General features: G+C 45.3%; 3 protein-coding genes and 1 long non-coding RNA gene across 4 annotated transcripts in view; all 4 read left to right on the forward strand.

Annotated features, from left to right (window-relative positions):
- The window catches only part of LOC132216109 (zinc finger protein 665-like), an 84,006-nt gene that overhangs the window by 21,412 nt on the left and 35,222 nt on the right, over nucleotides 1-27,372 (forward strand). The window lies entirely within an intron of this gene.
- Nucleotides 1-27,372, forward strand: part of LOC132216075 (zinc finger protein 91-like) — a 114,386-nt gene that overhangs the window by 21,369 nt on the left and 65,645 nt on the right. Inside the window, exon 2 of the mRNA XM_059665132.1 lies at nucleotides 25,620-25,746. Within this exon, the coding sequence (XP_059521115.1) occupies nucleotides 25,620-25,746 (127 nt within the window). The remainder of the gene's footprint in view (nucleotides 1-25,619; nucleotides 25,747-27,372) is intronic.
- Nucleotides 2,485-27,372, forward strand: part of LOC132216108 (zinc finger protein 383-like) — a 115,912-nt gene continuing 91,024 nt past the window's right edge. Inside the window, exons 1-2 of the mRNA XM_059665199.1 lie at nucleotides 2,485-2,499; nucleotides 5,821-6,055. Of these exons, the coding sequence (XP_059521182.1) occupies nucleotides 5,954-6,055 (102 nt within the window). The 5' untranslated portion in view covers nucleotides 2,485-2,499; nucleotides 5,821-5,953. The remainder of the gene's footprint in view (nucleotides 2,500-5,820; nucleotides 6,056-27,372) is intronic.
- On the forward strand, nucleotides 17,565-23,562 carry LOC132216170 (uncharacterized). Its single transcript, XR_009448718.1, has 3 exons — nucleotides 17,565-17,715; nucleotides 21,330-21,413; nucleotides 23,376-23,562. It is a non-coding gene; the product is annotated as an uncharacterized LOC132216170 (long non-coding RNA).

Consider the following 27,372-nt stretch of genomic DNA (forward strand, 5'->3'; position numbering starts at 1 on the left):
TTGTCAGCTCCTCAGCGCTTGCTAAGCACCAGAGAATACATACTGGAGTGAAGCCGTATAAATGTAGAGTATGTGGCAAAGCTTTTAGTGATTTCTCCTCTCTTAATAGACATCAGAGAGTTCATACAGGAGAGAAACCTTATAAATGTAGAGAATGTGGCAAAGCCTTCACCAGTTCCTCATCACTTACTTCACATCAGAGCTTTCACACGGGGGAGAAGCCATATAAATGTAGAGAATGTGGCAAGTCCTTTGGCTGCTCCTTACACCTTACTAGACATGAGAGAATTCATTCTGGAGAGACGCCATATAAATGTAAAGAATGTGGCAAAACCTTTACCACATCCTCATCCCTTATTTATCATCAGACAGTTCACACAGGGGAGAAGCCTTATAAATGTAAAGAATGTGGCAAAGCCTTTACCAGGTCCTCATCTCTTACTTGTCATCAGAGAGTTCATAGTGGAGAGAAGCCTTATAAATGTACAGAATGTGGCAAATCCTTTGTCAGCTCCTCAGCACTTACTAAGCATCAGAGAATACATACTGGAGTGAAGTCTTACATATGTGTGTAGTGTCATAAGTCCTGGAGGAGCAGTGAGAATTTGCTCAATATCACAGAATTCATGCTGGAAAGAAGCTTTATGAATGTGAAAAATGTAAAAAAGCTTTTAAAAGCCATTCAGATATAACTTTATCTTAGAGACTTCCTAACAGACACTGTATAAATGCAGAGAATGGACTGTAGCCTTTACTCACAGCTCAAAATTTACTGAACATTAGAGATTTTCTAGTAGAGCAGCAGTTCTCAACCTGTGGGTTGTGACCCCTTTGGAGGTCGAACAACCCTGTCACGGGTTGCCTAAGACCATCGGAAAACACAGATATAATTACATATTGTTTTTGTGATTAATCACTATGCTTTAATTATGCTCAATTTGTAACAATGAAAATACATCCTGCATATCAGATATTTACATTACGATTCCTAACAGCAAAATTACAGTTATGAAGTAGCAACAAAAATAGTGCTTGGGGTTACCACAACATGAGGAGAACTGTATTAAAGGGTCATGGCACTAGGAAAGTTGAGAACCACTGTAGTAGAGGTAAGCGTTAAACTAGAAAATGTGAGAAAGCCTTTAACCTGTGTTCAGACTTAACATTTTACAAAGCATTCTAAAGAGAAACAGCAAAAATATGAAGTTATCATCCAAAGATTTAACCGTGCTTTATCATTGAGAATGCTAAGGTCTTACAAATTCTGAGGGATATCTCCAAGTGTAGATCCTCATTTATATGTTATAGAATCTGTGGTAATTATTACTGAATCGAAGCCCAGCAGATATAAAGAATGTGACAAAGCTTACTCAGTATGCAAACCTTACCCGACATCAGAATTCATACTGGAGAGAAACAATACAAATGGAAACATTGTCCTAAAGGCTTTAATCGGCATCCGTAGCTTATTTCTCACCTTAGAATTTATTCTAGAGGGAAACCTTAAAAGTGAAGAATGTGGGAAATCATATAGTTGGACCTACAGCCCCAGTCTTATCAGGCTTTGTAATTGGGCAGAAATTCTACGTTTTTCATATAGGATGAAGGACTTTTGTTTAAAACATACAGTTTTCAAATCTCCAAGGAATTTACGCCTTATATTGGCTTTAAAGATGTAAAAACTTAATCCAAGTATTTAATTGATTATGAGTTTAAAGTGTCACGGAATTCACACTAGATCAATAGCCAAAATGCCTTTCAGGTATAGCCCTAAATCAGTATGCACAGTGTACTCCAAACTTTAAATGTTGTTAGGTAATGTTTGTATACTTGAATATATTCAAAGAATTCATGTTTATGTGTACAATTACTTAGAGTGTAATTTCATTTATATTGAAATCATTTGAAGTCTTTTGAAAAGGAAATAATAATGTGATTCTACTCCCATATCACTTGCTACTGCTGCTTTATTCATGGTGTATGTGTGAAATCATGGGGTTGATAGTTTCTGCCTTAAAGATCTGTGCTGTTGTCTGCTCTAATAAAAGAAAAACATGCAGCCCTAGCCGGTTTCGCTCAGTGGATAGAGCGTCAGCCTGCAGACTCAAAGGTCCCGAGTTCGATTCCAGTCAAGGGCTTGGTTGCAGGCACATCCCCAGTAGGAGGTGTGCAGGAGGCTGTTGATCGACGTTTCTCTCTCATCGATGTTTCTAACTCTCTATCCCTCTCCCTTTCTCTCTGTAAAAAAATCAATAAAATATATATATGAAAAAAGAGGAAAACATGCAAATTGACCGCACCTTCGCTATGCCTTAAGCCATGCCCACCAGCCAATCAGAGCAACTATATGCAAATTAACCCAACCAAGATGGCGGCTGGCAGCCACGGAGCTGGAGCAAGCAGGTGGCTTGGTTGCTGCAGTGATGGAGGAAGCCAAGCTTCCCGCCTGCCGTGGCCTGCTCTGTGCTCCACTCAAAGCAACAGTTTCAATTATAGAAGGTAAATAAACTCCAGATACCTGCTTTCAACTGGCTGTGGCCACAGAGCTGGAGTGAGCAGGAGGCTTGGTTTGCCCCTGGTGATGGAGGAAGCCAAGCTTCCCTCCCACCCGCCCTGGCCAACTCTGAGCTCCTCTCAAGGATACGAAGTTTCAATTATAGAAGGTAAATAAATCCCAGAATAAAAAAATAAAAAAGAAGAGGGTGGGAGCTTTCGTTGCCAGGGGAGCCTGTCCAGCCTTAAAATGGACCTCAGCCCCTCACCCAGACTGGCCAAGCCCCCCAGTGGGTACCCTACACCATAATGGGGTGTGGCAAGCCTGAAAACAGCTGTCAGCCCCTCACCCAAGCTGGCCAAACCTCCATGGAGTGAGGGTTCCCACTTCGGGGGGGCTTGACCAGCCTGCAAACAGCCATCAGCCCCTTACCCAGGTTGGCCAGGCACCCTAGTAGGGACCCCCACCCTGATCCAGGACACCCTTCAGGGCAAACCAGCAGACCCCCACCCATGCACCAGGCCTCTATCCTTTATAATAGAAGGGTAATATGCATACTGACCCTAACAGCAGAACGACTGGGAATGACTTGTCACTATGACACACACTGACCACCGGGGGCAGACGCTCAATGCAGGAGCTGCCCCCTGGTGGTCAGGGCACTCCCACAGGGGGAGCTCTGCTCAGCCACAAGCCAGGCTGATGGCTGTCAGTTCAGCAGTGGTGGTGGGAGCCTCTGCCACCTCAGCTGTGCCAAGGATGTCCGACTGCATCTTAGGCCTGCTCCCCGCTGGCAAGTAGACATCCCCTGAGTGCTGCCGGACTGCCAGAGGGATGTCTGATTGCCAGCTTAAGCTCAATTCCCCGGGAGTTGGCCTAAGCCAGCAGGTGGTCATCTCCCAAGGGTGTCCCACACTGCAAGAGGGCACAGGCTGGGCTGAGGGACTCCCTCCCCACCTCTCCCCCACCCCCCCACCAAGTGAACAAATTTTTGTGCACCAGACCTCTAGCAAAATAATAAGAGGTGTGTAGTGCAAAAACAGTATTTAAGGCAATTTAATTCAGGTGTTGGACACATTTGTTTTAGTAATGCATTTTATCACAATTTTCTTTAAAAGGTTTATTTTTAAGCAATGCTGTTGTCCTAACTGATCACTTGTCTTAGTCATCCAAGTCTCATATCCCAGGTCAAGTCCCTCTGAAAGATTCTAGAACTCAGCTATGTTGAGTCTTGGTCTCTGTGGGGATTGAGGAAGGGAGCAGGAAAGGCTGCCTGCTGGTGTGAGTATGAAATTGCCCATCTACCCAGGGAGAGTTGTGGTTTCACTTTCTAGTTCTTCATCCTCACACAGACCATTGCAACTTTTTATTTAATGAAAGTGCTTACATGAATTTCAATTTTCGTCATGTTCCTGTGTTCAAGCCCCTCCCCACCTCCAGCCCCTCACTGAGATCCCAGTTCCTGCAGAGTTGCTTCAGCCTCACTACCAACATCAGCCTACATGGCTGGGGGATGGAGGGGCAAACTAGCTCTTGACATAACCCTTTTCAACTGTTAGATTCCAACACACGTGGATATTTTTCTTACTGCTTTTTTAAAAATATATATTTTTTATTTTTTACAGAGAGGAATGGAGAGGGATAGAGAGTTAGAAACATCAACCAGGTGCCTCCCGCACACCCCCTACTGGGGATGTGCCCTGAACCAAGGTACATGCCCTTGACCAGAGTCAAACCTGGGACCCTTCAGTCTGCAGGCAGACACTCTATCCACTGAGCCAAAATAGCTCGGGCTTTCTTACTGCTTTTATAATATACTAGAGGCCCGGTGCACAAAAATTTGTGCACTCACGGGGGCGGGTCCCTCAGCCCGGCCTGTGCCCTCTCGCAGTCAGGGACCCATCGGTGGATGACCACCTACTGGCTTAGGCCTGCTCCCCGGGGGATTGGGCCTAAGATGGCAGTCAGACATCCCTCTGGCAGTCCGGCAGCACTCAGGGGATGTCCACTTGCCAGCGGGGAGCAGGCCTAAACCGCAGTCGGACATCGTTAGTGCTGCTGAGGAGGCAGGAGAGGCTCCCACCACCACTGCTGTACTGGCAGCCATCAGCCTGGCTTGTGGCTGAGCAGAGCTCCTCCCATGTTAGAGCTCCCTGACCACCAGAGGGCAGCTCCTACATTGAGCGTCTGCCCCCTGGTGGTCAGTGTGTGTCATAGTGACAAGTCATTCCCAGTCCTTCTGCTGTTAGGGTCAGTTTGCATATTATCCTTTTACTATATAGGATAGAGGCCTGGTGCACAGGTGGGGGCTGGCTGGTTTGCCCTGAAGTTTGTCCCAGATCAGGGTGGGGGTCCCGCTTGGGTGCCTGGCCAGACTGGATGAGGGGATGATGGCTGTTTTGCAGGGTGGTAACACCCCCATCAGGGTGGGGGTCCCCACTGGGTTGCCTGACCAGCTGGGTGAGGGGCTGAGGGCTGTTTTCAGGCTGACCACACCCCCTTTAGGGAGGGGTCCCCACTGGGGTTCCTGGCCAGCCTGGATGAGGGGCTAATGGCTGTTTACAGCTGGTCACACCCCCTTTAGTGTGGGGGTCCCCACTGAGGTGCCTGGACAGTCTGGGTGAGGGGCTGAGGGCCGTTTTCAGGCTGGCGGGTGACTGAAGCTCCCAACCTCTCCTTTTTTTCTTTTTGTTTTATTCTGGGATTTATTTGCCTTCTATGGCTGTCACTGGAGCTGAGAGTCGGCTTTAGCTCTGAGGCCCAGCTTCAGTGCTGAGACCTCGGCTGCTGAAAGCAAGTATCTGGGGTTTGTTTAGCTTCTATAATTGAAACACTGTTGCAGCCCTGCTGTCTGAGGCCCCGCTGACTGAAAGCAGGTATCTGGGGTTTGTTTAGCTTCTATAATTGCATCATTGTTTCTTAGAGTGCAGCTCAGAGCCTGGCAGCGGCAGACGGAGAACCTTGGCTTCCTCCATCACTGGAGCAAGCAAGCCTCCTGTTCACTTCAGCTGCCTGGCTGCCTGCCTCCCTCTTGGTTGGCAGTTAATTTGCAGATCACCCTGATTAGCCAATGGGAATCGTGTTGGAGATACGGTTAATTATCATGTTTGTCTATTATTAGATAGGACTAGAGGCCTGATGTACCAATTCATGCAAGAGTAGGCCTTCCTTTCCCCGGCCACCAGTACCATCTTCCCTCTGGCACCCGGGACCTGGGCTTTCTGCCTTCTGCTGGCAGACAGCCAGACTCCGGCTTTCCTCACAGCCCTGGCTTTGTGAGGAAGCATGTCTGGTCTAATTAGCATATTACCCTTTTATTATTATAGATTTGAAGCTAAATGTGTGAGTCACTGACTTCCAAACGTCACCATTGGGAATGGAGAGGAATGTGGACAAGCAGACACCATTGCCAGAGAGTGTTTCATTCCATTGTCAGTTTTAAGGAGGAAATCCACAGGAATGTCTGAAGTTTGGAGATCACTTTTAACATCATTTCTGGAGGTTGCATTTGCCCCTGTGGATTGTATCCTCTCCCACAGAGAAGGCTCCTGTTTGATGCAGGTGAGGTTTCATCAGGGTTTATGTCGGGGCATTCCCCTCCGTTCCATTGGTGTATGGATCTGTGTTAATCCAGGATCACACCCACTTGATTACTCTTGCTTTGTAAAATGTTTTTCAGGGTAAAAAAGTGAATATCCCACTTTCTTATATTTGAAGTATATAGCCTCTCCCGGATCTCTTTTGCCAAAATTACAGCCAAAATTGCCTGGGAATTTCCGTAGGTAATCTATTTATTGTGTAGCTACTTGGACATATTAAGGAATGTCTTTCAGTTTATTTGTATCTGCTTTCATTAACATTGCTGTGTCATTTTCAGTGTACAAGTCTTTCACCATCTTTGTAGAATGGATTGTCTTTATGTGTTTATCTGTTTATTATATATGGTGTGTTTTCTGGCTTCAGGTGGCAATACTAAGGGGTGATATTTTATTGTCCTAAAGCAATTAAATACTTGTATAGGTTAAACATAATCCTCTGGTCTGGCTTAGTCTAGCTAATAGGTTTCTAAAGAGGTCATATCTTTCTTTCCTTCTTTTTTAAAAAATATTTTATTTATTTTTTACAGAGAGGAAGGGAGACGGGTAGAGAGAACCATGGATGAGAGAAAAACATCAATCAGCTGCCTCCTGCATACCCCCTACTGGGGATGTGCCTGCAACTACATGCCCTTGACCTGAATCTGGGACCCTGCTTTTCCTCTGACATCTGGTGATTTATTTCTCTACATCTGACGTTCTTGCCCTTGCAGGTTGTTTTTCTTTCCTTATTTTCTTACTTTAGTCATCACAGTCAATGTCAGCAGTTTTTATATTTCTCTCTTTTTTGTGTTTTTCTTCTTTTTTTCTTGTCTTTTTAAAATATATTTTTAATTGCTTTCAGAATGGAAAGGAGAGGGAGAGAGAGAGAGAGAGAAACATCAATTAGGTTAGAGAATCATGGGTCAGCTGCCTCCTGCATGCACTGAGTATGAAGTTTGAAGGCTAGAGTGTGCCCTGACGAGGAATCTAAGCCTGCCCTCCTGGTATATGGATCAGCCCTCTACCTCTCAGCCACACTGGCTGGGTTATACTCCCCTCCATTGTGCCGGAGCCTTGTCTGCATGCATTTTATTACCCTCCCCAGCTGTGGTTGTAAATTTGTATGGTTGTAAATCCTCCCCTGAGGAGATATTTTTCTACCTATTTCCATTGACTTTTCAAGAATGGAAGTCAGGGAGGTAGGGGCAGAAAAAGGAGAGGGAGAACGGGAAAAGGGAAAGGGAGAGAGAAGCAAAGGGGAGAGGGAGAGGGAGGGGAACTGGGAGAGGAAGCATTCAGGACGCATTCCTACCTTTAATCAGAAACTTTCAACTACTCAAAATGTCCCTTTTGTGACAGATCAAACTTGGAAGGCAGCCATGTCTAACATCCATATTGGGATGGGGTCAGAAGCTGGAAATATCCCTCTTATTAGAGGCTGAGGTATCAGTGAAGAAAGCAAATGCAGGTTTTAGTTTCATGTGGCTGCAGCATCAGCTCTAGATCAGGGATAAGAAGATGCACATCTGACTGCTCAGAATAGCTCGGAAAGTTCTGAAAAAAAGGGCAAATAGCCGAGACCAGTTTGGCTCAGTGGATAGAGCGTCAGCCTGCGGACTGAAAGGTCCCAGGTTCGATTCCGGTCAAGGACACGTACCTGGGTTGCGGGCACATCCCCTGTGGGAGATGTGCAGGAGGCAGCTGGATCGATGTTTCTAAACTCTCTATCTCTCTCCCTTCCTCTCTGTAAAAAATCAATAAAATATATATATTTTTTAAAAAAGGGCAAATAGAAGAAACTTGCTTATTATTGTAGTACGAGAGACTTGGTAGGTAAATGCACTGTTAGCATACAGAACATGAGCGGTACAGGTGGATTGGCACTAGGAAAAACTAATGTTTGTGATCATTTCCACATATTTATTTACTGAGGTATTTTTGGCAGTAATGTCACAGCAGTGGTGACCTGACCATCCGTGTGCCTCAGTCACCTGATGCCCATTGTCTCAGTCCACCTGACGGTCACATGGCAGAGGTGCTCCCCTCGCTGTAGAGTTAATAGTCTCCCTTTCTCAGGAACAAGGGTGTAGCAGTGAATTTTTTTTTTTCTAGCAGTGATTTAATGAAAGTTGTTCAAAGACCATCACTTCACATCTGGAAATGTCCCTCTTGTTAGTTTGGGTTTGCTTTAGAAAATGAAGGACTTACTTTTATTTCCTACAGATCATTGGCTTTTTCATGGGAGCTTTAAACAACCAGGACTTGATTCTTTACATTTTCCTTATATTCTATACTCACATGAGAGACATACCCTACACCAGCGGTTCTCAACCTGTGGGTCGTGCCCCTTTGGGGGTCGAACGACCCTTTCACAGGGTTCGCATAAGACCATTGGAAAACACATACATAATTACATATTATTTTTGTGATTAATGACTATGCTTTAATTATGTTTAATTTGTAACAATGAAAATACATCCTGCATATCAGATATTTACATTACGATTCATAACAGTGCAAAATTACAGTTATGAAGTAGCAACAAAAATAATTTTATGGTTGGAGGTCACTGCAACATGAAGAACTGTATTAAAGGGTCACGGCATTAGGAAGGTTGAGAACCACTGCCCTACACTATCATTTTTTGTATTTTCTAGGAAGTTTCCAAGAATGACATTATTAATGTATTTTCAGTTTCATTAAATTTCTACAACATAGCTCTCCACTAATGATACATAAAAATTTTTAAAGAGCCCTAACCTGTTGGGCTCAGTGGATAGAACGTCCGCCTGCGGACTGAAGGGTCCCAGGTTCGATTCCAGTCAAGGGCATGTACATTGGTTGGGGGCACGTCCCCAGTAGGGAGTGTGCAGGAGGCAGCTGATCAATGTTTCTCTCTCATCTATGTTTCTAACTCTCTACATTAGGTGGGGGATCAGTCCACGTAAGGGGTCTTACCCATGGTGGGTCAGGAACATAAGTCCAAAATACTTCCCCATTTGCCCCTGGTAGTATTACCACACAGCTGATTACTGCTAGCATGGCAAGAAAGACGTTCTTAGGCGTTCTTGGGGTTCTGGTCTCGCTCAGATTTCTGGACTGTCTTCTTCACCATGCCCCAGGTGACCTCTGGGCTGTTCCCCATCCTCTTCGTCCTCCTCCCACTCTTTATCTTCAGTGGGTTGCTTGGGGCTTGTTATAGTATTCATTATGGTACTTAATGTTAGGACCTTAGAATGTACAACTTAATGCATGTGACCCTGTGTGGACTGTTATCGTAATGTTAGATATAGGAATGCTGTGTGGGACCCAGGAATGCACCCCTGTAGCTCTGCTTAGTACTGATAAACATCCTATCTGATGGGAATGTTCAAAGCCTGTACACACCCATAGATTAACAGACCCCGGGTGGATCCACACATGGCAGCCGCTGATAACACACACACCACCGAAGACCACGTCTACAGAGGGGTATATCACCAGACAGTCTGATGGACCCAGCAGCTCATAGCTCTCCTGTCGCCAGAGCGTGAGGACCTGTGTGTGCTCACGTCTCGGTTCCCAGCACGAAACTCTGCCCAATTAACTGTCGGTCGACGAAGGAGCCAGCAGCCAACAGCACCGTCTACGTGTGTGTGTGTGTGTGTGTGTGTGTGTGTGTGTCAGTGTGTCAGCGAGCATCGCCAGATGGATCCTTCCCAGCGTCTGAGACCCATCAGGAACTGGTAAATAAACCCCCTGTGTGCTCGCATCTAACCTGTTTGTCTGTGTGTAATTTCTCCGACTCGGCTCCGATCTCAGTGCTGTCTCTGTGAAAGTGTCTGACCAGAAGGTATTGGCACAAGCCTCAAGCGGATGGTCCAGACCACCTGTGCATGTCCCACTTAGGAGCAGCACCCATATGGGAACCCCCCGCACCTCGACATAGGTGACGGGCCTTAAATATATAAAAATGGAAGCTTATTTGGGACAGGGCTGCTGCTGTCTGCGCCTGGGGTAGTGGATTGTCTGTAGCTGTATAAGGCATGGCTCCAGGTGCAAGGTTTGCATGAACCTGGCCAGTTCCTCCCTTGGATCCATGTTGAAGTCTAATATTTCTTGCAGGAATCCACACGGGCTTGGAGAAGTTTTCTGGAAATATACAAGCATACCCTCAACCAAATGTTAAGAGGGGATTGGAGCCCTTCCATAACCCAGACTCAGGATGTTTCCATTTAACCAGACCATTTTCCTGTGGCTTATTCTGACACCAGTGTTTTACTTTTTTTTTTTTTTTTTTTAATATATTTTATTGATTTTTTACAGAGAGGAAGGGAGAGAGATAGAGAGCTAGAAACATCGATGAGAGAGAAACATCGATCAGCTGCCTCCTGCACATCTCCTACTGGGGATGTGCCCGCAACCCAGGTACATGCCCTTGACCGGAATCGAACCCGGGACCTTTTAGTCCACAGGCCGACGCTCTATCCACTGAGCCAAACCGGTTTCGGCACCAGTGTATTTCTATGGGTGTCTTGCCATCGGCATCACAAGTGAAAAAATTTAAAGTAATTAAGGCTTGGTGTAGTCTACTTACAGATGATTTCTCCATATTCCCCCTTTTTTTTGTTTTAAATAATATTAAGAGGCTTTTGGAAATCCTCCAGTGTCCTGAATTTTCAACGTTTTATGAAATTGCTGGAAATGATAGCTTGTGTCACTGAGTCATTTTAATTGAGTAACAAATTTGTCATTTCTTCTATAGAGATTTTAGATAAGGTCTTAACCAATTAATGCCCTTTAATAACTTCTGAAAGTCATTTAAGGTTTTAAGACAATTCTTTTTGTATTTCTACGTTTTAAGGCCTAATATATTGACTTTTAATTACAGTTTCTAAATATCTGAAGGGCATTTCCCTTTATTTCCTCCCAGGGTGATCTTTGAGCTGCATTTTAGAGTTTCTTTTACACACTGTTTCTTTCTTTTAAACCGAGCAACAAACTTTGTTGCTTCTTGGATTCTGGCCAGTGTTGCCATGCATACTTTCCAAGTAAAAGCAGCTTTCTTTTTATTTATGGTGTCTCATTAATGGTGAGATTTAATGGTTGAACAATAATTTTTAGTTTACTTTGTAAATAGTAGCGGAAGAAATTTAAAAATTTCTCCTTTTTATTAAGCTTAAAATTTACTTTTAAATATATATATATATATATGTATATATATATATCCATAATTTTTATACTTTCAAAGTAGCCTTCAAACCTTCTGTTTATGTCCTTAAAAAAATGTATTTTTACTCTAATATATTTTCTTTCTGTTATTAACTTGTATATACCTTCAACTAAATGCAAAGAACTTTTTCCTCCTTTTCCTTTAAAATGTATGCCCTGCCTTCTTTTTAATTTTTTAAAAATATATTTTATTGATTTTTTTACAGAGAGGAAGAGGGATAGAGAGTTAGAAACATTGATGAGAGAGAAACATCGATCAGCTGCCTCCTGCACACCCCCTACTGGGGATGTGCCCGAAGCCAAGGTACATGCCCTTAACTGGAATCGAACCTGGGACCTTTCAGTCCACAGGCCGATGCTCTATCCACTGAGCCAAACCGGTTCTGGCTAGATTTTTCTTTATATCAGGCAAATTTAGATTAATATTTTAGTATCTTGTTATTTTAAAATACCTAGATATCTAATAATTTTTGTTATTTAATTCGGCAATGTTCTAAATTCTTTTTTTTTTTAAATATATTTTATTGATTTTTTACAGAGAGGAAGGGAGAGAGATAGAGAGTTAGAAACATCGATGAGAGAGAGAAACATCGATCAGCTGCCTCCTGCACATCTCCTACTGGGGATATGCCCGCAACCCAGGTACATGCCCTTGACCGGAATCGAACCTGGGACCCTTCAGTCCGCAGGCCGACGCTCTATCCACTGAGCCAGACCGGTTTCGGCCTAAATTCTTAAGTTACCGAAAGCTTTGGAAAACTACGTTTCTTGCGAAAAGGCAGGGAGGGGAATTTTTCAATGGCCACATTTTTCCTTAGAGATAACATGTCAGGTTTCTGTTGCCGCCGCCAGCTGCTCCACTTTTACAGGGAGAGGAGTGACTGGCCCTTTATCATTAATATATTATTGAAAAGCTTTACCACAAATTCTTTATTTTAGTTATATTTACTATTTAACAACTTTAATATTTCAAAGCCAATTACCATCCAAAGCATTTTCTTTTGGCAAATTTTGTAACAATGATAACTTATTGACTTTTAGTGGCTTCAATGCTAAAGTATTATTTTATTTTTATTTTGTGGAAAAACAGGAGTGCCCCCAAGATTTGGGAGGCAACCATAGAATGCAGTACATTATTATTCAAGAACTATCATTATTATGGAAACATTAATCCTGTTGTCCAAATATAGCCTGTATATTTTCTTTGTGTCATTTTTTTTGCCATCTTTTAAATAAAAAACAGTCTGTTTTATTCTGTAGCATCCGTGAAGTGATTGGGGCTCAAGAAGTCACCCAAAATCGGGCAGAGCGCACACGTTTTCTTAAGCTTGCTTTTCTCTTCACGGTTACAGAAATCCCAGATGCATCCCCAAATCCTGGGAAATGTTTCATTTGTCTAAATTTTACAGAGAGGAAGGGAGAGAGATAGAGAGTTAGAAACATCGATGAGAGAGAAACATCCATCAGCTGCCTCCTGCACACCCCCTATTGGGGATGTGCCCGCAACCAAGGTACATGCCCTTGACCGGAATTGAACCTGGGACCCTTGAGTCTGCAGGCTGACGCTCTATCCACTGAGCCAAACCGGTCCATTTGTCTAAATTTTAAATGACGGGCTGCAAAATAAAAACATGGCAAAAGATGAGACTTTTAATAACACTCTCGAGACTGGGCTTCCATTCTACACGATCGCCAAAAGACCTAGTAATTTTTTAATTACTTCTTTTGTCTAGGGAGTTTTCCTAGAACCTGTATTATTGGCCACGTGTACCGCTCATATTTTCTCTCTCCCCATTCCCACATTCGGTTTGTTCTGGGGAAACCCAGGCATGGCATGGCCATCTATCATTCCTTTCTTATTAAATTAAATTAAAGTCATGTTTAATAAACTAACAATAAACAATAAATACAGATAAAATAATAATTAATAGATATGTACCCAATAATTTCCCTTTTAATATCTGGACTTAAAAGAGGTTGAATCTGCATTGATTGAATCTGGAGGTGGAATGCTCGCGCCTTTCCCTGGAGCGCCACCTTGTGTACTTCTTGGTTGCCTACATTCTTTTTTTTCTTTTAAATGTCCTGTTCTTCCACAAAGTCTAATTTTGCTCATATGCCTGTTGCACATAATTTAGCTGATTTTGCACGTCATTATACTATTACCAGCCCTGCTAACATTTCATAAGTTATTTGATCATTCCGTCCGCAGTTTGCGTGGGCTTGCTCCTGACATTTCTCCAAAAATTCTCCCTTCCATAGTAAATAATCTCCTCCATCCAGAGTTGCACGAGCTAGAGAATATCAATCATAAGGAGCTAGGAACGCTCCAGAAATATTCTTCATAATTTCTCCAGTAATCCTTCTCGGATCGCTCTTTGCACAGGTGATTCCATTAGTGGCGAATTAACTGTTTCAGGATTAGGACATGGAGATGGAGGGGGCCATGAAGGTCACTCCCCCAATTTTTTTTATTTTTTTTTTGCTCCTCTTTAGGAGCAGAGGGTGCAAGGGGAGGAGGTTTATCCTCCTTAGCCTCTCTAAAAGGCTCTACCAAATGACATACAGTGGGGCCTTGGCTTACGAGTGTCCCGACTAACGAGTTTTTCGAGATAGGAGCCGTTTCTCAGCCGATTTTTTGCTTTGAGTGGCGAGCTAAAATTCGGGTTACGCGCCAGCTTCGGATACCCCACCGGTAGTGGGCGCAGCGAACGTCACAGTGATTTGACATACGAGTACTTTGAGTTACGAGCTCCGTCACGGAACGAATTAAACTCCTAAGTCAAGGCCCCCCTGTACCATGTTCCACAAGGAGAAACAGTTTGGAGGCAAGTTTTCCCCCTGCTCCTGAGCTTTTATTTTTTCAACTTTTGACCCACTCTTTCCCAACATTGAAGATCTAATGTCCCTTGTTCAGGAAACCAAGGGTATGTTCTACAATAACATGCAAAAACTGTAAGCGAATACCTTCTGACACTTTGATTCCTTTATCCTTAAGCATGCAAACCAAAAGTTTACAATAAAGCTTCTCCCCCGGCTGAGACGGGTTTGGCTCAGTGGATAGAGCGTCGGCCTGCGGACTGAGAGGTCCCAGGTTCGATTCCGGTCAAGGGCATGTACCTGGGTTGCGGGCACATCCCCAGTGGGAGATGTGCAGGAGGCAGCTGATTGATGTTTCTTTCTCATCGATGTTTCTGACTTTGACTCTCTCCCTTCCTCTCTGTAGAAAATCAATAAAATATATTTAAAAAAAAAAAAAAAAGCTTCTCCCCTTTTGACGAATTCTGCCCCATTAACCTGGCTAAAAAGAGACGTTCCCACACTACTTATGGATCACGACTTCTGCAGCTGGCCGTGGGCTTTGCATGTGGTGAATTTCCCCTTCTTGCTGGTGAAACTTTGTTTTTCTGCTGTAGGCGAAATCTCCAGATGTCCCTCATCAAGGCGCCAGATGTGCGAGCCACGTCCCCTGTGGTTCAGGATTTTGGATCTGGAAAATGGACGTGTGCAAATGATAGAGAGGAGATAAATAATAATTTGGAAGTATTGAGGGCCAGGCGGGAAGCCCAACACGAGGGGAAGGACTCCCACTGGTGCCCAGGCCTTTCCAACCTTTAATTCAATTTTGGATACACATATAACCCATAATCAGGCAGGCAATTCTGGTAACAAACAGACTATCTTAAAGGGCAATAAATATTAGTAAAGATTTTTTCTGAGACTATTTGGTCAGGAAATTGCTTGAGCCACCATTGTGTCGACTAAACAATCAGTGCAGAGCTCTGGCCCTTGCCAGGGCTCAAGGTTCACCAGCATTCAGGGCTCCTTGTTTACCCTTCTCTGATAGTGAAGACAATGGGTACCTTCCAACAACACATAAGATCTTTTTTTTTTTTTTTCACGTGGCCATTAGGAAAATACATGAAGTGGATACTCTCCCTTGGGTTAGAGTACATTCTGTCTTCAGTTTGTCCAGAATACATATTCTTACGTTTGGGGTGAAAAGCTCTAAATCAGAGATTTCAATTTTTCTTTAATCTCATGGCGTATATGAACTAATTACTGAAATTCAGTGGTCTACCAAAATATATATTTTGCCAATCTTCCAAAAAAGTCTGGTTTGGATTCATGCACACCACACAGCTATTACTGTGTTCGCTGTTGTCACTTAATTTATTAGACAATCTATGGCTACTGTAATCTGTGTTATTGACTAAAGAGTCAGGTGTTACTTTTCCAAAAAAGTCTTGGAGCACACCAATTTGCCTGTGTGACCCCCCGGTTGATAATCACAGCTGTAAACACAAAATTCATCTTTTCTGCTGTTTCATTTAAAACCCCTTTTTCTTTATGGATTTGTCTGGGATACCTATCCATTGATGTGAATGGGAAGTTAAAGTTCCCTACGATGACTCCACTAAATAATTTTTAAAATTCCAATAACTATATACCTATCAAATTTCATTCATAATATAAATGGTTTAACTGCTTCAACCAGAAGACACAGGGTAGCTGAATGGATAGGAGAACAAGACACTTAACATATGCTGTTTACATGAGACCCATTTCAGATCAAAAGACGCAGCATGAAAGTAAAGGGTTGGGGAAAAAGTTATTTCATCTCTACCTTTGGGCCCCCAAAAAACTACTTTGCAAAGAATGTTGCTCTAGTGAGAGCTGTAATCGTGACTGTGTACATTTAATAGGTATGAGAATAACTGTGCTCAAAGTTAGCTAACCCAAAGTTAGCGCTGGCTTTGAGTGAAGTCAGCACATACACAGTTTTTCAATGCCCAGAGTTATGGAAGGTATTGGAGCAAGTCAGAGCAGGCCTGCTGGGAATCTCAGGTAAAGATGCCTCTCTTTTATGTGAACCACTTAACTGATGGCTTTACAGTCTCTTTATAGAATTTGGAGATCCAATAAAGGACAAAACTCTGCCCTTGAGGGGTAAAAAGTGATTTCATGGAAATGAAAATTATTAAATACCAGGGAGGCAATACTAATGTCAGAGAAAACATAGAATTTGAAAGAGAGGCCCTAATAATGGAGGGATAATTCTTGATAATTAAGGGATCAACTTATGAAGAGGATAAAACCCTTGTAAACATTTATGGGTGCAAAGGAGGAGGACCTGAGTGTATAAAGCAAATATTGGTGGATATGAAGGCAGAGATTAATCTTTCCCATCTGGGATGTTTGTATTTTGGTTGGTGATTTGTAGGACTTGGGGAAATAAAGATACTAGATACTTCAAGATCTGTGACTTAAAATCACTTTTTCTCATCCGATAGACGGTATTTCCCCCGATTTCCTAGAGTCTTCGAATGCACAGAGCATTTCATTTTGATGCTCACTAATTTATTTAAGCTTTCTCTGTTTTTGTGTTGCTGCCATCTCAAACTATTGTAAAATGTGAGGTCATGAAGATTTAACCCTATGTTTTTTATTTCAGAGTTCTTTTTGAAATAAATATATTTTATTGATTTTTTTTTACAGAGAGGAAGGGAGAGGGATAGAGAGTTAGAAACATAAATGAGAGCGAAACATCGATCAGCTGCCTACTGCACACTCCCTATCAAGGAAGTGCCTGCAACCAAGGTACATGCCCCTGATTGGAATCCAACCCAGGATCCTTCACTCCACAGGCCGGCGCCCTATCCACAGAGCAAAACCGATCAGGGCTCAGAGTTCTTACATTTAGCTCACAAATGCCTTCTATGTCTTGGATAAATTATAACCATTTTTATTGCAGTCACCTGCTCAATGACAGTCCCTAGGTGATCACCAAGGTTTTTTGAGAGAATGAGGTGCAGAGAATAACAAATGATTACTGTTCAAAAATCACATTCATGATATATTTGAACAGCAATTATGTAATTTAAAAGCCCTCTCTTAACCTTAGTTTTATCTCTGAACTTTCCATTTGGGTGCCTTGTGCCTTCAAAGGGCACCTGGCCCTTTCCTCCCTTTGAAGGAGTAAAATAAACGCCCTCCCTCTGCTCCGGTCTCTTCTCTCCCTTGTGAATCCTTTCGCAGCCGCGTCACCAGCCAAAACCCTGACAGTGACGTGGGAAACTCCCCCAGGAAGGGCTGTCCCTGTGGGAGGAGGTGCGGGGACCGGGGCTGCCCCCTCGCTCCTGCCCCGCCCTCCCCCCTCTGTCCCTGCACAGGCCTGGCCGCCGGGCTCGGCCCCGCCCCCATCGCGGAGCCGCTCAGCTCAGGCTCTGGCCCCGCCCACCCCGCAGGGAGGCGCCTGCGCAGTTCCTTGCAGACGCGGAAGCGGCCGTGGAGGAGAAGGTGGCGGTTCCCGCTGAGGAGGGTGTTTGTCTTTAAAGCTGACGCTCCGTCCCCCTCCCCGCAGGGAAGGCTGAGGGCGCTGCCGGCGCTGGAGTCCTTGTTGGGGTCCCCGCCCCGGAGCCTCTCTCAGCGGTGAGTCCGGTCCCGGGAGGCTGCGCGGTGCGGGCGCCACGTTCCTTTGGGAGGAAACGGAGGCCCGGCCCGGGGTCTCTCCGCCTGTGGCTGTGGCCACCGCCTGCCGCGCGGTTTTCCCGCTGAAAACCGTTCCCGGGGCCGCCGGTGCTCCCCGCGGGGCTGCGAGTCTGGGTCAGGGGGTTCCCGCCCTTTGCGCCCCTCCCCCCGCCCGGCGCTTTCCGCCCAAAGAGCCCGGATGGCTCCCGGCCTGGGTGTCCGACCCCCCCCCCAGGCCCACCCCCATTTAATAAGGGGTCTGCCTGCCCGGGGAGCACAGTGTCCATGGGGGGGCTCAGGGGGAGGGACGCGGTGTCCCCCGAAAGGTGAGCTGCCCGCAGGGAGGGGCTTTGTGGGCGCGGTGACTGCGGGGGGCGGGCGCCCAGGCTGGGGGGTCAGGAGAGGGAGTGAGAGAGACAGACACGTGGGCGGGAGGAAGGGCAGAGAGGGGCCCATAGGGGGTGTGGGGGGCTGGACGGCGACGGTAGGAGTGAGGGGGTCACTCGGGAAAGTGGCCTGAGGAGGAAGAAAGTGGAGACACAGGGAGGAGGGGGAGCCCCGAGAGAGGAAGGGGTGCTGAGAGGGAGCGGGTCCTGGGGAGCAGAAGTGGGGGCCGCACAGGAGGAGGCACTTGAGGCAGAGACACTGGTTCAGAGGAGAAGAGTTGGGGAGCGAGTGCAGGGACAGAAAGGGGGGCTCAGGGGTGAGGGAGCAGAGGGAGCAGCCCTGAGTCAGCAGCTGTGGGAGCGGACAGACGGGAACAGGCAGCAGAGGGGCCACGGGCGTGGGGAGGGGAAGACGCAGACGTGTGTGGAGATGGAGCCTCAGAGACCAGGAGAAAGAGCCCCTGAAGGGAAGTAGGTTTCAGGCGTTTCATGGTCCAGGTGTAGGACAGACAGACAGAAAAGGGGAGAGAGAGGAGGGGGGAGGGGGACACAGGAAAGGACCACAGTGGAGAGAAAGGGAGCAGCAGACAGAGATGGATCCACAGACAGAAACACATAGTAATGGGAGGAGGGGATCCCTGATCTGGGTGAGGAGTGAGCTAATGGGATTTGGATGATTTAGTTTTGTTATATATCAACTTGTAGAGTATGTGTCTATATATAGTGGGGCCTTGACTTTCGAATGTCCCAACTAACGAGGTTTTCAAGATACGAGCCCTCTTTCGGCCGATTTTTTGCTTTGAATTGAGAGCTAAAATTCGGGTTACGAGCCAGCTTCATATACCCCACCGCTTGTTGGCACAGTGAACATCACAGTGAACGCCACAACATCAGCCCAGCATCACATGTCTCACTCGTTCACTTTAAGATTTGACATACAAGTAATTTCAGTTACTGCTGAGTGATTCCTTATACGACCCACGTGGAATAGGGTTCGGTATCTGAAAGAGGAGGCGCACAACAAATGAGAGAAAGAGACACGAGATAATTTTGCAATATTGGAGGACCAGGCGGGCAAGTCCAACTCAAGGAGAGGGACTTCCACTGATGCTCAGGCCGTTCCAACCTTTTATTTGGTCTAGGGTAGCCCTAGGGTGAGGAGGTTTGTTTGGGGTAGTCCTAGGGTAAGGAGGTTTCAATGACACAGGGATCGGCGGACAAATTCCAGGAATAGATTAAGTATCTGATTAGCTCATCAATAGGCTTCTGGGAGTAGTCAGGGTATCTGATTAACAATAATCAACAAGAATCTACATAAGTATCTAAGGAATTAAGGGAACTAAGGTGGAGATGCTTCAACTATTATTCCTAAATTAACTGAGTGGTTCCTAGATTAACTGGGTGGTGCACAGCCCTGACCTTTGCTGGGACTTTCAAGCCCTGACCTTTACTAGGACTTTGAAGGGCTACTAGCTTTTGGGGGTCTCTGTCTAAACTCAGCTAGTGAAGACGATGAATGGTCTCCGGCAAGTTACGAGCTCCGTCAAGAAATGAATTAAACTCTTAAGTCAAGGCCCCACTGTATGTATGTAAATATGTGTATAATATATATATATATATATATATATATATACACACACACATATATATATATATATCTCACACACACACACATTTTTTAAAATATATTTTTATTGATTTCCTAGAGGCAAGGAGAGGGAAAGAGATTAAAAAGTCAATGACTAGTGACAATCATTGGTCAGCTGCCTCCTGCCCACCCCTAACTGGGGATCTAACATGCAACCTGGCTATATGCCCTGACTAGGAATCTAATTATGACCTCCTGGTCCATAGGTCCAAGCTCCATCACTTAGTCATGCTGCCTAGGTGTGCCTATATATTTAATTTAACAACTGAATTGTTTCAGTTTTACAGATTTGAATGAGAATGACAAATCTCCAGTTTATAAAGCTTGGGAGTCCTATATAGTAAAGTGGTGATATGCAAATTTACTGTCATGCCCTCACTAGATGGCTATGCCCATGTCATCACAAAATGGTTGCCCCCATGTATTCACAAGATGGCCAACAGGGGAGGGCAAGTGGGGTTTACCGGGCCTGCAGGGGTGGGAAGTTAGGGGCGACTGGACTGGTAGGGGAGGGAAGTTGGGGGTGATCTGGTTGGCAGTGGAGCAGTGAGGCATCGATCATGCTGGCAGAGGAGTGGTTAGTGGGTGATCAGGCTGGCAGGCAGAAGTGGTTAGGGGAAATCAGACAGGCAGGTAGGCAAGCTGTTGGGAGGGAGCAGTCCCGATTGTGAGAGGGATGTCCGACTGCCGATTTAGGCCCAATCCCAGGGATCAGGCCTAAACTGGCCGTCGGATATCCCCTGAGGGGTCTCAGATTGGAGAGGGTACAGGCTAGGCTGAGGGATACCCCCACTCCAGTGCACGAATTTCGTGCCCTGGGCCTCTAGTTTTATAATAATTTGCTTCCAATTGCAATCATTATTCACTCAGAGGGGAGAGACTTGTCCTTTGGTTATGGGTCCCTTGTCATTTCCTGGGATTGCAAAGACTGGGTGACCTTGCATGTGTCACCATCTGATGCTTTTTCTAGGAATATTAGAAGCCTTAGCTTTGTTGCTGTGGTGTTTTCTGAGTGTGTGTGTGTTTCTTCAATGGAGAATCCCCACCACATCATAGTCTGACAATTAATTTATTATTTAAAAACATCCTGAGATAAATCCCCTGAGGAGCTTTAAGAAATGCCCTCAGGGCACTCTCCCCTGTAAAGTTGGTTAGCAGCTCTAGGTGGGGAATCATTGGTTACTGAGGTGCACCAGGTGATGGAAGGTGAGGGCAGGGATTAGCAGGTTTGCAGGATTCCTTCCTGAGATTGAGGAGCAGAGTTTGTTCAGGGGAGGGAAGGGGGTGCTCTGTTTGGTTTGGGGGGTCAGGACAACAGCTCATATTTTCATTTCTGTAGGAGTTTGTGCATGTCTTTGGGTGGAGAGACACATGATGGTGGAAAAACCCACCTCACAGTGTGGTCTCCATATAGGAGCTCATTGTTCCTGACTCTCTCCTATGACAGTGGTCAGGAGGGGGGTCGCCTTTTCTGCATTTTAAGGTCCTTCTGACTGTGAGTGAGATGAGCTGATTAAGAGGCTGTGCTTCCTTCTTTGAAGGCACATTCTGTGACTCAACATAGTGTCACCTGAGAAAACAACCCAGACCCCGGTCAGGACCAGGACCAAATGGCTGCTTCTCAGGTAAAAGATTGTCCTATGCCTGAAGTTATGTTTGCTTTTCTCTAACAGCTGTGATTAATTTCTCTACTGCTGATGTTCTTGCCTTTGCAGGTTGTTTTTCTTTCCTTATTTCATTACTTTATTCATCACTAGAGGCCTGGTGCACGAAATTCATGCAAGGGTTTAGAATGTCCTTCAGCCCGTCCTGCACCCTCGCACACTCCGGGACCCCTCGGGCAATGTCCAAAAACCGGCAGTTGGACATCCCTCTTGTAATCCGGGATGCTGCTTGCCCGGTGACCATACTTTTCATACAGGTGAAAGGCATCTTGCTGTTGTATGGGCAGCTACATTTTTATGCCCTGATTATAAAAAGTATATAACATGATCCTTCTGAGGTAGTAGTACTATTTTCCTCATCATTATGGGTAGAAAAACTGAAGCAGAGAAAAGTAATTTGCTTTGTCCCACAGTTATAAGTTACTAGGGGCCCAGTGCACAAAAAGTTGTGCACTGGTGGGGGGGTGTCCCTCAGCCCTGCCTGTGCCCTCTCGCAGTCTGGGACCCCTCGGGGGTGGCCACTTGCTGGCTTAGGCCTGCTCCCCGGCGGGATTGGACCTAAGATGGCAATCAGACATCCCTCTGGCAGCCTGGCAGCCCTCGGGGGATGTCCACTTGCCAGCGGGGAGCAGGCCTAAACCACAGTAGGACATCCTTAGCGCTGCTGAGGAGGCAGGAGACGCTCCTACCACCACCGCTGTACTGGCAACCATCAGCCTGGCTTGTGGCTGAGCAGAGCTCCTCCCATGTGAGAGTGCACTAACCACCAGAGGGCAGCTCCTGCATTGAGCGTCTGCCCCCTGGTGGTCAATGTGTGTCATAGTGACCAGTCATTCCCAGCCTTTCTGCTGTCAGGGTCAGTTTGCATATTATCCTTTTACTATAGAGGATACAGGCTTGGTGCACGGGTGGGGGCTGCCTGGTTTGCCCTGAAGGGTGTCCTGGATCAGGGTGGGGGTCCCGCTTGGGTGCCTGGCCAGCCTGGATGAGGGGCTGATGGCTGGTTGCAGCTGGTCACATCCCCTTCAGGGTGGGGGTCCCCACTGGGGTGCCTGGCCAGTCTGGGTGAGGGGGCTGAGGGCCGTTTTCAGACTGGCGGGTGACTGAAGCTCCCAACCTCTCCTTTTTTTGTTTTATTTTTTTTTAAATATATTTTATTGATTTTTTACAGAGAGGGAGGGAGAGAGATAGAGAGTTAGAAACATCGATCAGCTGCCTCCTGCACATCTCCAACTGGGGATGTGCCCGCAACCCAGGTACATGCCCCTGACCGGAATCGAAACTGGGACCTTTCAGTCCGCAGGCCTACGCTCTATCCACTGAGCCAAACCGGTTTCGGCTTTGTTTTATTTTTTAAAATCTGGGATTTATTTACCTTCTATGGCTGTCGTTGGAGCTGAGAGCCGGCTTTAGCTCTGAGGCCAGCTCCAGCTTGAGGCTTCTGCTGCTGAAAGCAGGTATCTGGGGTTTGTTTGGCTTCTGTAATCGAAACACTGTTGCAGGTCCAGCTCTGAGGCCCAGCTGGCAGAAAGCAGGTATCTAGGGTTTGTGTAGCTTCTATAATTGCAACATTGTTTCTTAGAGTGCAGCTCAGAGCCTGGCAGCAGCAGGCAGAGAACCTTGGCTTCCTCCATCAATGGAGCAAGCAAGCCTCCTGTTCGCTTCAGCTGCCTGGCTGCCTGCCTCCCTCTTGGTTGGCAGTTAATTTGCAGATCACCCTGATTAGCCAATGGGAAGCGTGTCAGAGGTACAGTTAATTACCATGTTTGTCTAGTATTAGATAGGATGAGAATCAGAATTGAGCACAAAATCTGTAAGCTAGAGTCCAGGCATGTCATTGCTGCATCATCCTGTTTTTTCAGTGTTAGAATATCCTTTCCCGGTTTTAATTCTTAAATCTAAGAGACTGTTCCCTAAATATAGGGTAGGATCCCTAAGCCTGGCCGGCAATCAGGGCTGATCTGTGGGGTGACTGATGAGGCAATTGGTAAGTCCCTGCTGCCACCCGCCTTGGCTTGCGGCCTGGGCCTGCCTGATGGCCATCCCTGCCCCCTGCTGCCAAAACCACGGGTCCCCTCCCTCTCAAGGGTCAGATGCTCTACTCAGGACACTCAGGGGACAGATGCTCCTGTGTTGAGCTTCTGCCCCCTGGTTGTCAGTGCATGTCATAGCAACCAGTTGTTCTCCAGGTTGGTCGATTTGCCTATTAGGGTTTTCTATTGGATCATCAATGTCAGCAGTTTCTATATTTCTCTCTTTTTTTTGTTTGTGTTTTTCTTCTTTTTTTACCTCTCCTTTTAAAAAATATTTTTATTGATTTCAGAATGGAAAGGAGAGGGAGATAGAGACAGAAACATCAATCAGGTTGGAGAATCATTGATCACCTGCCTCTAGCGCTCCACCCTGCACTGGGTATCAAGTCTGAAACCTGTAGGGTGCTCTAACCAGGAATCCAACCCTAACCTCCTGGTTCATAAGTCAACCCTCTACCTCTCGGCTGGGGTATAATTCCCTCCTTTGTCCCAAAGCCTTGTCTGTATTCATTTTGAAAGCAGAAAGCATTCCCACCTTTAATTAGTGACTTTCAACTAATCAGAATGTCCCTTTTGTGACAGATAAAACTTGGAAGGCAGCCATGTCTAACATCCCTACTGAGATGGGTCAGAGGCTCACATATCACTGAAGAAGGCAAATGTAGGTCTTAGGTTCAAGTGGCTGCAGCATCAACTCTAGATCAGGGGTAAGAAGATGCACATCTTCTCAGAATATCTCAAAAAATTCTGAAAAGAAGAACAAATAGAAGAGACTTGCTCACTAGATTAGTACGAAATACTTGGTAGATAAAACTACTATTAGCTTACAGAACATGAGAGGTACAGGTGGATTGACATTTGCAAAAATGAATATTTATGATCATTTCCACATAATTATTTCTTTATTGATGTATTTTGGCAGTAATGTCACAGCAGTGATGAACTGTGCCTCAGTCACCTGATACCCATTATTCAGTTCACCTGATGTTCACGTGGCAGTGGTGCTTCCCTCACTATAGAGTTAATAGTCTCCCTTTCTTAGTAATAAGGGTGTAATAGAGATTTAATGAAAGTCGTGCAAAGACCATCACTTTTTTGTATTTTCTACAAATTTTCCAAGAATGGTATTAATGTATATTCAGTTTCATTAAATTTATACAACATAGCTCTCCACTAATGATACATGAAAATTTTGAAAGAAATGTACTAGTAAGAAAAATTACTTCCCTAAGCTGGTGTGGATCAATGGTGGAGGGTTTGATTCCTAGTCCAGGGCAAGTAGGTCCTAGGTACCTGTGGTAGGCAGCCAATCCATGTGTCTCTGTCTCTCTTTCGCAGTGATGTCAATCTCTCTCTCTCTCTCTCTCTCTCTCTCTCGCCCCTTTCCCTTTCATGCCTCTACCTTCCTGCCTTCGCCTCCCACAAGTCCATGGAAAAAAAATCTTTCCAGGTGAGGATTTACAACCACAAAACGGAAACAAAAGACCTAACTTGTTTTATATCCTTATGTTTTTCTCCTTATTGTGTTTATAAAACACAAAGTTGATCATACACAAATACATTTGTGAGATTTACAAAATCATTAAACCATCTTGATTTCATAGTTGTAAAATGTGTGTCTCTGAGCCTAAACTGTTAACCTTATTTCAGCTATTTTTCCTTTTTTCCCCCCAAATACATTTTTATGGATTTCAGAGAAGGAGAGGTAGAGAGAGATAGAAACATCAATGATAAGAGGGAATCATTGATTGGCTGCCTCCTACACACCCCTCACTGGGGATTGAGTTCGCATCCTGGTCGTGTGTCCAGATCAGGAATCAAACCAGAGACCTTTTGGTGCATGGGTTAGCAGGCAACACTGAACCAAATGTGCTGAACCAGGCAGAATAATCTTGTTCTAAGATTACTCATAGTAAATTTCCTGAAACATTAATCTGTACCGCGGATTTGTGGGCATGTGTCATCCTCATGTGTCAGTGTTAGAAAACACATCAGAGAATGTTACTGGTCAAAGTGATCTATTAAATAATTCAGGATACTCCCCTAGGTCCAAGCCTCTTCTCCTGACACTGTTTTCATGTTGGGTGACATTAACTCTTTTAGTGACCTCTTGGTAAATGTGTTTTCCTTTCAGGAACCATTGACCTTTAGGGATGTGGCCATAGATTTCTCTCAGGAGGAGTGGGAATGCCTGGACCCAGGTCAGCAGAAATTGTACATGGATGTGATGTCAGAGAACTACAGCAACTTGGCCTTCCTGGGTAAGGATGACTCTTTCCCAAGTTCCTACTCCACCCGCAGTGTTTGCTTTCCTTTATTATTCTAATATCTCTAGGAGCTTTTGCTTTCTGTGTTAGATTCTAGCTCTCAAGGAACAAATTGGGCCCTAGCTGGTTTGGTTCAGTGGATAGAGCGCCTGCCTGCAGATTGAGAGGTCCCAGGTTCCATTCTGTTCAAGGGCAAATATGAGGATGCGGGCTTGCTCCCAGGTAGGGGGCATGCAGGAGGCAGCCGATCAATGATTCTCTCTCATCATTGATGTTTCTATCTGTCCCTCTCCCTTCTTCTCTGAAAGTAACAAAAATAGATATTTTTTTAATAGGGGAACAAATCGGGGGGTTCCTGCGATAGAAAATAAACGCTTTGTGATGTATGTGAATTAGGAACTTAGTGTTTGTACACTTTTCATGTTATATACACTAATTAAGTTACTATCAGAAAATAGGATTCCTCTGGTTTAGGGTTCTCTGCGCTTCCTGGACTTGTAAGTCTATTTCTTTCATCAGGTAGGAGAAGTTTTCTGTCATTATTTCTTCAAATAGGTTTTCAATATCTTGCTCTCTCTCTTCTTCTGGCATCGCCATAATTCGGCTGTTAGTACACTTGAAGTTGTCCCAGAGGCTCCTTACACTATCTTCATAATTTTGGATTCTTTTTTCTTGTTGCTTTTCCATTTGGGTGTTTTTTGCTTCTTCATATTTCAAATCTTTGATTTGATTCTTGGGATCCTCTAGTGTGCTGTTGAACCTCTGTATATTATTCTTTATTTCAGTCAGTGTATGCTTAATTTCTGATTGGTCCTTTTTCATATCCCCGAGGGTCTCAGTAAATTTCTCAGGGGTTTCTACAAGATTCTTGAGTAGCCTTATAACCGTGGTTTTGAACTCTATATCCAGTAGTTTGCTTTCTTCCATTTCTCTCATTTGTGACTTGTTTCTTTGTTTCCGCATTTTGGCTGCTTCCCTGTGTTTGTTTCTATGTACTGGGTAGCTGCTAAGTCTCCTTGAGTTGATAGAGTGGCCTTGTGTGGTAAGTGTCTTATAGGGCCCAGTGGCTCAGCCTTCCCAGTCACCTGAGGTGGACGCTCTTGGTGCACCCCTTTTGTGGGCTGTTTGCACAGTCCTGTTGTAGTTAACCCTTGATTGCTGTTGGTATCACCGGGAGGAGTTGACCTTTAGCCCAACTGGCTGTGATGACCTGCTGTGTCTACACTGGAAGATCTGTTGTGCAGGAGATACCCTTATGGGCAGGACTTGTTTCAGTGTGGCTTTGATGCTCACTGAGTCTGCCCTTTGAGTATTTCTCCTATGGATGTGAACAGTTGTAATCCGTATGGTCTCCTTCTGACCACTGGGCACATTGGCTCTTCGTGTCCAAGGAGGTGGAAGCTCAGCCACTGTCTGGGGCCGCCCAGCAGGAGCTCCAGAGGCATCTGCAGATTCCCCCTCTTTGTATGGGGCTTGGAAGTGCCCAGACGCGGCCCCGCTGTGAACAAGGCAGGCTGCTGCCTCCGGGCCCTGGGCCTTCTCTGGGAAGCTCTGGGGCTCTCTGACCTAGCTGTGGTTTCTTTTGGTATGCCCATCTTATTTTTTTGTGGTCTCATTTCT

Source organism: Myotis daubentonii, chromosome 15 (genome assembly GCF_963259705.1).
Source record: "Myotis daubentonii chromosome 15, mMyoDau2.1, whole genome shotgun sequence".
NCBI classification, from domain to species: Eukaryota; Metazoa; Chordata; class Mammalia; order Chiroptera; family Vespertilionidae; genus Myotis; species Myotis daubentonii.